The sequence below is a fragment of the Cryptomeria japonica genome, chromosome 10 (genome assembly GCF_030272615.1).
Source record: "Cryptomeria japonica chromosome 10, Sugi_1.0, whole genome shotgun sequence".
Lineage (NCBI taxonomy): Eukaryota > Viridiplantae > Streptophyta > Pinopsida > Cupressales > Cupressaceae > Cryptomeria > Cryptomeria japonica.
The window spans coordinates 247,842,652-247,855,114 of record NC_081414.1 but is presented as its reverse complement, the minus strand read 5'-3'; the positions used below and the strand labels follow the sequence as shown (position 1 = coordinate 247,855,114).

General features: G+C 35.0%; 2 protein-coding genes across 2 annotated transcripts; both read right to left on the bottom strand.

Annotated features, from left to right (window-relative positions):
* Window positions 1-5,311: 5,311 nt before the first annotated feature.
* On the bottom strand, window positions 5,312-6,419 carry LOC131859556 (uncharacterized). Its single transcript, XM_059213466.1, has 3 exons — window positions 6,328-6,419; window positions 6,122-6,194; window positions 5,312-6,019 (listed from the first exon to the last, which is right to left on the bottom strand). The coding sequence occupies exons 1-3, from the start codon at window positions 6,403-6,405 to the stop codon at window positions 5,490-5,492; spliced, it is 681 nt and encodes a 226-aa protein (XP_059069449.1). The 5' UTR covers window positions 6,406-6,419; the 3' UTR covers window positions 5,312-5,489.
* Window positions 6,420-6,455: 36 nt separating this feature from the next.
* LOC131859555 (uncharacterized) lies at window positions 6,456-8,606 on the bottom strand. The gene is made up of 2 exons (XM_059213465.1): window positions 6,772-8,606; window positions 6,456-6,663 (listed from the first exon to the last, which is right to left on the bottom strand). The coding sequence occupies exon 1, from the start codon at window positions 8,194-8,196 to the stop codon at window positions 6,922-6,924; it is 1,275 nt and encodes a 424-aa protein (XP_059069448.1). The 5' UTR covers window positions 8,197-8,606; the 3' UTR covers window positions 6,456-6,663; window positions 6,772-6,921.
* Window positions 8,607-12,463: the final 3,857 nt, after the last annotated feature.

Genomic DNA, 12,463 nt, shown 5'->3' with positions numbered 1-12,463 from the left:
GCTGATAGGCTATTCCTTGGGGAGGAACTCCCCACCTTAAAATTGTCCCACATTGTGGTCGGGAAATTTGTACGGTGCACTCCTCTTGAGCAGTTTCGTTTCTATAATGTTTCTTGACAATCAATTCTCTCACCCAACATTTAGTCTATATTCACTACCAAAGATCAAGCGGCCATGCACGCAATCTGCAAAGATATTGTTTAAAAAAAGTCACATTAAAGTTCAAATTTATAGCATACATATCACCAACATGTATCTAATTTAATGTCCAATATCACCTTAATCGAATGTTCATTATTACGTATGTTGTTGGAACTCCAGAATTGCAAAATTTGGGCAATAACCAATGCAATATAGTTAGATTTACATCAACAACCTGCTACAAATATACTTTTTTTTGTTGTCCATGAAAAAAACATTGCCCAGTTGATTCCAAAGATATTCTATGTTTGAAGTCATATATTAGATCAAAATAAAGTAAACAATAATTCTATAAATTGCATTGTCAATAATATTTCAATAATATTTCTGTGAATGACATTTTAAACAGATTTCAAGCATAATTATAATGTACATCATGTTAGTACCAATCTTTATTTATAATATTTCTCTCATACTCAAAACATTTGAAAGAATATCATATAGTTTGCTTTGGATTTTTCTTTTTTTCTTTTTTTATATTTATAAATTTTTATGTTTATATTTTAATAATCATTTTGTATAATATTTATTTGAGTATACAAAGATTAAGTAGGGAGTTCTATTGGTGGGGACCGAGGGATTTATAAGATAAAAGGGTAAAAAAATTGTATAACCAAAAATCACTTTAAAATTCAACATTCTATATCACTTTTGATAGTTTCAACCATGAGAATTTAAGAGAGATATGAATCAAGCTCATAATAGTGGGTTGTTGGGTATGTGTGCCACAACAAAAAAATCTTTTCATGCGTATAAATGATGGATGAATGAATAAAGAAAAACTATTTTTTGGGACACCCAATATAATATATATGCAATCAAATTATTAGTATTTTCAGCTACAAGACATGTGTAGTGTATTCTTTGTTCTTGACAATGTGAATTCAAAACTCACTATTCTCTTGCTCAATAAACTTCCTTAAACGACAAGTTACTCAAATCAAATAAAATTCAATCTTAGAATCAAATCAGATTTTTTTTTTGCCATCAAATCACATTTAACTCACAATTAATATTTTGTTTTGGACACTACAAAAATCATGTGTCCAGCTGAAGAATCTAATATTTTTATTTACTATTTACCTATTATAAATAGATTGAAGTAGCAATTATATAGAGTTTGCTTTTGGTTTATCTCTTTTTAAACAAATTCCTCCCTTGGAGGGGTTCCATGATATTTTTCATACAAACTCTATCCATTTTCCCTCATGGTTGTCATTGATAGCACTTCACAATTTATGAAAAATCCTGATGTAAATCACTTTCCATAGTTTTAGTAAGAGATTTTCTCGAAATTTGTACACTTCAAGAGCATTTTTTTTAATCTATTTTATTTAATTCTAAACAAGCTTTATTGCCTTTTGTTTGCTGTGTTACATATTTGTTATAACCAAAAAAAAGTTTTTTGCTCATTATCTACTTCATTTTATGTAGCAGATTAGTAATGACATGTCACTGAAAAATTCACATCAATTTGGGTGTGGAAAATCTATCACTCAAATATTGATAAAAAAAAAACTTGAAGATGAAGCAAATAATGTTATGTAGGGCAAAATGAAGATCGAAGTAGGCAAACAATATGATTGAAGCTCAAATATGATTGTCTATCAGTGTTGTTGCTATTTTATTATATAATGCTCTATGCACTTAGCACATTTGAAATCCACTTGATTCACACATGAAAGTGAACATTTAGGTACATACACAACAATACAACAACAATAGTAGAACCATGAATGCATTACATTAAACCCAACATTTAGATACATAAACAACTTCACAACCATGAATGCTATCACATGACATTACCATGAATGAATTGCATTTAGATACATAAACAACATCACAACCATGAATGCTATCAGATGACATTACCAAGCATATGACATTATAGTAGTTATAAATTATGTAGAGCAATGACATATTGGAAGTGATCGCTAAAATTAGGTCTGTCAAAGATATTGGCCCATCTTTCAATGCTCTCTGAAATGAAATGTGGAATAGGTCTCAGTAAGCATGGAGCATGCTAACAAGTGAAATGTGTAATAAATGCATTGGACAACCAATTGTAAAAAATAAAAGTGAATAATTATACAATTAAAGGTCAAGGTTTAAGTTTATTTTTCTACCATTTGGTCATGGCCCTTGACAGTGCATAAACAATTTTTAGTGGTTTTGAGGGCCAAGTTGGGAAATATCTAAGCAATCCACCTACATAATTTCAAATAAGGTTGTGCCACATTGTACAAGATGATAGATCTGGTTTTAGAATACCATTCAACTAATTAGTTTATAAAGTATGTATACATTCTTATAATTATATAATTTACTATCCACATAATCATTGCACCTCATTTAAATACAACCGCTAATATTTAACACATTCTACACAATTCTATGCACAATAAATCTCAGTCCAATTTTCCTTTTATCCATCATCATCTAAAATTTTCACTTAAAACAATAAAATAATATTTTATCATCTAAAATATTTGCATAAGTTTAGTGTTGTGTGTAAGAAAAATAATTGAAACTTGAAACATTTATTTTGACACTAATTTTTTAAATGGCTCGCTCGCCCTTGAATCACCCGCGAAGGAAAGAGAACTATTTTTTCCGAAAAACATGTCGTCCATATCCAACTGAACGGCTATCTTGCACGTTCGAGGATGTCTTTCATCATGCCGTTGGCCATAAATATCTGATAACGGTAGCAGAGGAATGGGACAGGCAAAGCAGAAGGAAAGGGAGAGGTAGAGCAGAGGCGGTCACAGCGAAGGAACGGGAGACGCAGAGCAATGTTAGAGGATTTTTTTTTTCTTCCAGGCAATTTAGATCGTTTTATAACATGTATCATCTCATATTTTTTCAATAGGAAAAATGTCGTGGGTAGACTATGTTTATGATATTTTCTTTACATCTCCTCTCGGGCATTGTGATATGATGAAAAGATTTTAGTATGGAAAATTTCTTTTGATGCTAGTAAATTAAGGATTTCTTCCAAAAGGGTTTTTTTCATTCACCCCAACCTGGTGCCTGCTCATTCTTCGTTTGAAGTTTTAAGAATCTACCATCTCCCATGCTTGTCATCTTTAATTTCCTTGGGTTCATCAACTAGCCATTCCTCATTTATCAAGTTACAGTCTCTCAAATAAGCACTGGCTTAAACTATATAGCTAGGACTTCAGAGGAAAAGGAGTATTTCCAGGTTTTCTGCCATCTGGTGCTCGTTGAAATGTCATTGCTCTTAGACTGAATTGTAATTACTACCCACTAACATGGAACCGGGCCTTTTTATGGATTTTGACTCCATGCGAAATAAGAAAAATAGTTTAAGAGCATTATATCTTTTTAATGATAGAACACATTCATGTTATACTTTCCTTGTTCATTTCCTACAAGTTATGGCAATATGGGATTTATCGACTTTTTTCCTGGCAGTTTGTAGATTTTTAAAGGTTTGTAGGGTTTGACTTCTGCACTGTGTCCATTAAACATTTTCAAGTGATTTGGGCCTTTCTAATGCATATTTGAAAAAAATGAGGAAATCTATGTTTATAGAGATTGAAATAATTCTCATAGTTTATTTAGTATATCAGTTATTTGGTTAATATTATCTAATAAATTTACCCTACAGTAAACTTGAAGTTTAAATTGGAGTTATACTGTCAAGTTAGTCACCAATGTTGTTTTGTGAGTGGCCAGTTTGATACCATGGACCAACTGATTGAATAAAGAATTAGACTTAAGAATATTTGACTGGCAGAAAACACCATTATGTTTGGTTTGCTTCAGCTTCTATGAACATATTTTAAGGGTTTTGAGTCTTTGACAAATGTAGGTATGCGAATAGGGTGTTGCTCAAAAAGTTTAAAGAGACTTGCATGAACAATTTGATTCTGTAGGCTTTGGCTACAAAGTCATAGGGACAGAACAATGTTAATCCAAGTCTCTTACTTGTCAACAGGTTTTGGGAATTATGAATTATCAATTTCCTTGGGTTCATTCCCCTAGTTTCTTTGCATCTTAGATCCTCAATTTCGTAGGTGCATCCTCATCCCAGTCATCTAACTTATTGGATCTTGGGTGTGGAACCTATGTTAATCCAAGTCTCTTACTTGTGAACAGGTTTTGGGAATTATGAATTATCAATTTCCTTGGGTTCATTCCCCTAGTTTTTTTGCATCTTAGATCCTTAATTTCGTAGGTGCATCGTCATCCCAGTCATCTAACTTATTGGATCTTGGGTGTGGAGCCTTAGGATAGTCATCCCTATACTTAGGTTTCTTGTTATCAGGGTTAGATATTTGTCTTAGGTGGAAGAATAGGAAGGTCAAATTCATTAGAAAGAAGATTAGCTAGTACCATAAACTTGCATCATTTACATAACAAAGGATAAAAGAAAATATTTGTCTCGTGGAGATGTCCCTTAACCAAGTTCAATAGCATTTTCAGAAAATCAAGTCCAAAGTCCTTTTGCCTCCCAATTACTCAATTTTTTTGTAACGATCTTATAATAATAACCCATTAAAACTTGAACTGCAAATTTGCTACTAGAAAAGTGAATTTGTAAAATTACAAACCAAGTTGACAAGTGTCAGCGTAGACCAATACAATTTATGTACCATAGTTCTACAAATCTGCTTTACATCTAGATACGAGCATAATCATTATATACAAAGGAAATATTTTTTCCCTTTTAATGCAAAATTATATTATAACCTACTCCTCTTGCACTTTGACCAGCTCAAAATCAACAACATATGGATTATTGCCCTCCGTCACATCAAAATCTGCAGATCAGCTACCTCAGGCCTACACCATTCATAAACAACAAGATGTATGGATTTATTAAAAAAATACCAATCTTTTTTTTGTGAAATACTATGGTTGATATCATAGTTGAAAATCTCGGACTCGCCTCGGACTCGGCAAACCAAAATTTTGGACTCGGACTCGGACTCGTGAAAGACTCGCGAAAGACTCGGCAAAAAAAAAAAAACCGTAGTTTTACAAAAAAAATAAAGAAATTAATGCATTTAGAGAACATAAGTGCCATAATTGAAACATTACACATGTCATATGATCTACAAAGTACAAACACGCAATATTTGAAATTTCATCATTCATGGCAGCATATTCAAGTTTCAAGTTTCAACTCTAAAATGTATAATACTATAATGGCAGCATAAGTATATAAATGTTCACAAAATTACATATAATGATATGTCCAAGTCCAACTGCAAATGTGAAAAACAGCAATGTGAATGAACAAACCAAAGAGAAGACTACATCTTCCTCTTTGTATTTTTCCTAATATAGCTCAATTTTTCAGGCCTTGAGCTAGAAGTAGTAGCAGTGGGTGTTGTGGTATCTAAATGGTGAGATGATTCTTCTTCAAAGTCATAGTCCTCATCATCATCCTCATCTTCGTCCTCATCTTCATCCAATCTTGCTCCTTCTGCATCTTGTGCTGCTCCTCTCTCTATTTCTGCAATTTCTTCTTCGGTAAGGAGGACATCATCACCATCATTTTGTTCATTCATGGTCCAATCACCATATGGATCAATTTCATCCAAGTCAATGGCCTCATGTGAAACACCCTCCACCTGTCTAACTCGAAGGCGAAGGTTGTACCGAACAAATACTAGATCATTGAGCCGCTTTTGTGACAATCTATTTCTCTTCTTTGTGTGAATGCTTTCAAAGACACTCCAATTTCGTTCACACCCAGAAGCACTGCATGGCTGAGACAAAACACGGATAGCTATCTTTTGAAGATTAGGCGTGCCGGCACCATAATTCTCCCACCATAAATCTACAAAAAACATTTAGAAATATTAGAATTGAGAAAAAAATGTAACAATCAAGTTTGTAGGTTTTTTCTTGCACTATTGAACTAAGTTACTAAATGTTTTACCTGGTTGTTGTTTTCCTCTCCTATCAATTGCTAGTTGTGATGAGAAGAGTCTCCCCTCTGCACTTTTGTAGATCTTGAACAATGGAATGAACATTTCCAAATTCAGAAATAGATACTAGATAGTCAAAGTGTCAAACTCAAATTCAATAATGAACATTTCCGAATTCATAAATAAAGATAGAGCAATTGCAAATGTCAAATCTCACCTCCAACTCATCAAGAACCTTGTCTCTCAACTCAGGATCAGGTGTCATCTTATCAATGCATGTAATAACACCTGCCATGACCTCCTCATCAGCCCTCAATGAATCAGAGAAGTAGAATTTCGGGTTCAAAAAGTAGGCGAAGGCATGTATCGGGTGGTGGAGTTGGTTTGTCCACCTACGATCAATGATGCGCCAAAAGATTTCACATTTTCTTGCATTTCCACGATAGTAATGTGAAATGGCCTCTTTGGCCCTATCCATGGCCTCATAAATGAAACCCATTGGCATGCCCTCTCCATCCACCATACGAAGAACCCTCACCAAAGGTTCTGTCACCTAAAAAAATTAAAACAAATTTTAAATTAATACAAAATCAACCCCTAAAAAATAAAATCAGCAAATAGACAAGATTGTATAAACTTTACTTTTGTGTTTGTTACTTACCGCAGTCAACTCCTCTCCACTTTTATTGAACCCATCATCAAAAACAATGGTCACAATCTTCTCTGCTTCAGGTCTTTTGGAGTATGCAGACCCCAACCAAGCATCTGACACAAACATCTGCTTAAGATGAGGAATGGCACTAAGAATGCTCTACAAAGTGATGAAGTGGCTAGCAAATCGTGTCACTCCAGGTCGCACAAGGTCCTTGCCATTTGTGTATTTTCTCATCAAAGCAAGCACCCAAGTATGGTTGTAGATGAATTTGGTGACACTTTTTGCATCTTCAACCACCTTCTTCACCCATCCAATCTTCCCAATGTCCTCTAGCACCAAGTCCAAGCAATGTGCAGCACAAGGACTCCATGTAATCGAAGGATGCCTCTGCATAAGCATTCTACCTGCAGATACATATGCAGCTGCGTTGTCTGTGATAATTTGGACAACATTCTCAACTCCAACTTCCCGAACCACACCATCCAACAGATTACACAAAGTCTCTGCATTTTTTATTTCATTTGAGGCATCAACAGACTTTATGAATACCATTGCACCATTTGAAGCCACCAAGAAGTTGAGAAGAGTCCTATTCCGTCCATCTGTCCATCCATCAGATAAAATGCTGCATCCTTTTCTCTTCCAATACCTTTTCTGATCATCAACCACACCTTCTGTATTTTTCACAGCTTTCTCTAGCAATGGCCCACTGAAGTCATGACCTGTTGGGGCCTTAAACCCCTTACCCGCCACTGTACATGCATTAACAAAACTTTCCCAATACACATTGTTTGCTGCATTGAAAGATAGATTATTGTAAAACCAAAAGTTTGAAGCTGCTATCCGTGCTTGTTCATGCTTCTCTTTATTCCATCCTGTACCTTCAAGTGAAGGTTGTGCACCTGGAACATTGCGTGGTACAAAAAAATTAGGGTCTGATCTAACAGGAGTGCCACTAGCCTCACCCTCATTGTCACCAAAAGATGAAAGTGACAGACGACCCCGACTATGACCAATGGGACCCGAAGTGGACAATGTGGGATTCATTGCAGCGGCTATGGCTTCTCTTGTTTTTTGCCTTTCTTCCTTATGCATATCATTCTCAGCAAGAATGGCCTTCATCTCTCTAATAATTTCAGGAGTTGATTTGGGGCATGCCTCCACACCATATCCAGGTATTTGTGCAAGGTGGTATTTTAATCTATTGATTCCACCAGTCATCCATCTTGTGCATTCGGTGCAAGTGACCTCCCCCTTTTTGCTTCCTGCAATCCCATATTTCCAAGCTTTATCTCTTTGTCTTCCTGACCTTGGGGTTGTCCTTGGAGTTGAACTTGCCATTGCTGATTTAACATGAAAAAAAAAAATCAGCAGGGTTTTATGGAAAATCAACAAAAAAAATGACAATGAATCATTTGGGAAAAATAGCATTCAAAAACAAGAAAAAAAAAAGAGGAAATAACTTAGGAAAGAAAATAGAAAAAAATTTGGCAGCATATCCCCTTGTTTTTCAAGATTTTTTTCAGTTTCAAAACAATGAAATGATTCAAATGAAAAAAAAAAAGAAAGAGAAAAATCCTTACCTAGATCTCTCTTGCTGATTTTTCCTTCTTCCCTCTACTCCTCCAAACCCTTCTAACCTGCTCCAGCCAAAAAAAACCCAAATTGAAGTCAAAAAATGAAAAAAAAAAGTGGTTTTAACCCCCACGGGCGCGTTTTTTCTGGGCCCGCGAGTCCCTGTGAAAGACTCGCGAGTCCGAGCGAAAGACTCGCGCGAGTCTTTGCGAAAGACTCGCGAGTCTTTCGCAGGGACTCGCCTGGACTCGCCACGCGAGTCCTAGGCGAGTCGACTCAGCTCGCCAAAGGACTCGCGAGTCCGTGGCGAGTCCGAGGCGAGTCAAAGAGTTTTAAAACTATGGTTGATATTCCTTTATAAGATTCATTGCTAAAACACAGAAAACCAACACAGTAACACAAGCACTTGAAATAACAAATAAGAACAGACAAAAAATATTTCAAAGATTAATTAGCAAAAAAGGTTTTGGAAAACCCCCTAGAAAGGACAAACATTTTTATGATAGATATAAGGTGCAGATGACTAATAGGATAGAGAAGAGAGTACATTATGTGAAAGGACAATACATTAAGAAAACAAATTACGAGAAGTTCTATGCAGTCGAACGAATAGACGGTTGTATAAAGCCCATACAAAATATACTAGCATTGTTACACATGAAGCTCAACCTTTCAAGGTTGGGAATGGGGGACAATAGAGCATCATCGTCAGCCATGGAAATTCCTACAACTTCAATTTGTAGCAGTCTAGAACATTATGCCTAAGGCATGTAGAGGTGCTACTTGTTCGCTCATAGATGGAATTAACAGCCAAGAGATTGCCCAATGGAGTATTGATGAAAATGGTGAAGATATTGGTGTTCGAGGCCATGGTTTGTAGAGGCAACACAACTATCTAAACTACAACTAGGGCTTTCCTCATGCTATTATTATGACCTTTCTTCACCTTTTGACATGATTGTGGAGACAAAGGTGGGGAGATAGATTTGACACTGAGAGCGAGTTTGAGAATATAAGGTAGAAGGTAGATCTCATGGTGCAAAAGGCCATGAAGAATTACAAGGACCTTTTTCTTGAAGTGTGAGGGCCATAGATTTTCTTCTTAGCTTTTTATCCCCTTTTGTTTAGCTAAAGACAATATGTTTTCTTCTCTTCCAGTCATGATTCATGTAATTTCACTGCTATTAATATGAATATTGCTATAAATTACCCCCAAGAGCACCACTGCTGCTATGTGTTGCGGTTCGAGCTCTATATGGTCTTGAGACGAAACCCTCAAGAGTTATCCTTTGCTGTGTGTTGTTGTTCAAACTCTATATTGAGTCCTATGTAATCTGAAAGCTTAAATTGCTGTTGTGAAGAAATTCTATATCAGTTCAAATAGGAAATATATTCCTAAATTTGCAGTCCCTAAGATGAAACATGTTTATCGATGCTTTAAATCTGTGTAAGCACTATTAATTATCAGAATTCTCTATAAGCGATTTGGAGTTCTTTATAGTGTGTATTTCTTTTTCTGAACCAATCTGCATCTATATTGTGCAACCAGTTTGTTTCTTTGAGTTTAACAATTTAAGTACAGAGATTTAGATCATACAGACCTTAAGGTCTTTTACACAGCAGTGTTATATTTTCTAGTCTCGCCATGTGTGGAGGAGATGTGGTTTGGAATGCAAGAAGTTAACACTGCTCCAAGTGAACGAAGAATATTGCAGCAGTTGTTATGACAAATCATAACAGGTTGGTTCCAAGTAGCCATGTGCTGTTTGTATTTTGGATAGTGGGCACCATGCATTAGCAGCAAAGCACGTGACTTGCTAGGTAAGATTCAGATTTTTCTCCAATTTTTTTCCTTGCCCTGGAAGGAGTTTCTTATGTTAATAATGCCCTTCTTGAGCTTTAACTAAATACTAAGAATTGTGGAACAAATATGCTACCTAAAAATATCTGATGTAACTATCAATATGGAAATGTGCCTCATATGTCCAAAACAATGAAATTTTTAGGATGTTCATACCAACTCATATGTCCAAAACAATGAAATTTTTAGGTTGTTCATACCAATTCATAATAATTACATAGTTTGCAAAGCTCAACATAAGTCAGTTTCTATGCATGGAGAAGTAATAAGTATGATAACAATGAATCTATATGCTTGGATCTTTGAGAAATTGCATGTTCAATTGAATCTCTAAACATGGAAATCAATTGAAATTAATTACTGAATAAGTTTTTTATTTGAAGGTTACAAATAGGTTCTTCTAATGGGTCCCCTCCTTGAGACTACAAACTGGATACAACTTAAGAATTGAGAAATTGCATTAACTACCTTTAACTAGGGCATAACAGGGCTAAAATTAGAAGGAAAGTATTAACAGACTAACCTAGGTGCCTACATAGAGAAATAAGAACCATATTTTGAGAACCCTTATACACGCAAATATCAATACAATAATTATGATACCATTGCGCACCATATCTTGCAAAACTAGGGCAATTCCAACATGCCTATCTAGCCATGCTAGTGAAAGGAGGAGCAGTTAGTCATTTGCCATAAGCATGACTATATACTCCATTTCTTTAGACATTAATGAACTCCACTTATGGTACAATCAAACCAACTTCGGTGTTTAGCCCTTTGATCTTGAACCCTTTTGTGATTTTTGCTCTTTTGATTGGCCTAACTAGCTTGTTGTTTTCCTAAAAAGGTATTACATAAGCACTTGCTATCTCCATAATCTCTTTTTATTGTGAAATTATCACTTGTGTCATGACCACACAAAGGTCTTGTCAAAAGTTCTTATTTCTCTAAAGGCTGAACATCCATCATTAATGCTTGGATTATCCCATTCATGGCCCGTATATTAATTGGCTATAAGGAATTTATAGGCTTGGAGCTTTTAGAAATAGCATGCTAAATTGAATTTCTAAACATGGAAATCAATTTGAAATTGATTATTCAATAGGTTTTTTCTTAAGGTAAAAATGAGTTCTAATAATAGGACCCATCTCCTTAGACTACAAAATTGCATACAACTTACGAATTGAGAAATTGCATGAACTACCCTTAAGTAGGTTATCGTAAGGCTAAAATGAGATAAGAAAATGATTAGCAAACTAAGTTGAATGCCTACATAGAGAAATGACAACCTTACTTTTAGAACCCTTATACATAGAAACAACAATTCAACAAATATGATACAATTGCACACCATACCTTGCAGAATTAGGGCAATTACAACACATCCCATTTCGCCATATTAGTGGATGGAGAGTAATCAATCATGTGTTAGTGCGACTATATACCCCTTTTTTGGAGACATCAATGAACTTCATTGATGGAACAATCGAACCAATTGTAGTATCTAGCCCATTAAATTTGAACCCGTTTATGATTTCTGCCCTTAGTACTGCCCTAACAAGCCTATCTTTTTTCTGAAATGACATTATATAACCACTTGCTATCTACATAATCCCTTTATGTTGTGGAATTACCATATGTTTCATGACCATATGAAGGTCTTCACAAAAATTATTAGTTTTTTAAAGTCTTAACATCCACCATTAAACGCTTGGACTATCCCATTCATGGCCCTTATATCAACCTCCAAGTCATCCATAGGTGTTTTGAAAACCCACCATCTCTTCTTGTGTTGAATCTTCCTTTGAAGTTGGATGAATGAGAGGATCCAATATACTTTTTCTAATTGCTTATCAGGCATTGTCATCCTTAGTTTCGTTAAGAAATCATATATTATCATACCCCTCAAACACACCCTAACATTGCCCTCTAAACTATTGAATCCGAAGATAACTTTGACTACCTTTAGATTCCTTGCATTGTTGTAGTTCAATTTTTTCTTGAGCCTGTGATCCAATATTTTTGTAATGCCCCCTACTAAGTTTAGGCCTGTTTTAACCATAATTAATCTCTTTCTATACATTCTGACTTAAAACTAACTTGAGTAGGAGACAAATCTATCTTAACATGAATCAAATCAGCGATAACATAATCTTTTTCCTGATATTGAATTGATAATTCAATCTAATTTATAGTCTCAGATTTATAGTATTATACTATATGTTTTACTGCAGAGTAGTTCTTATAAAATATTATTTGTCT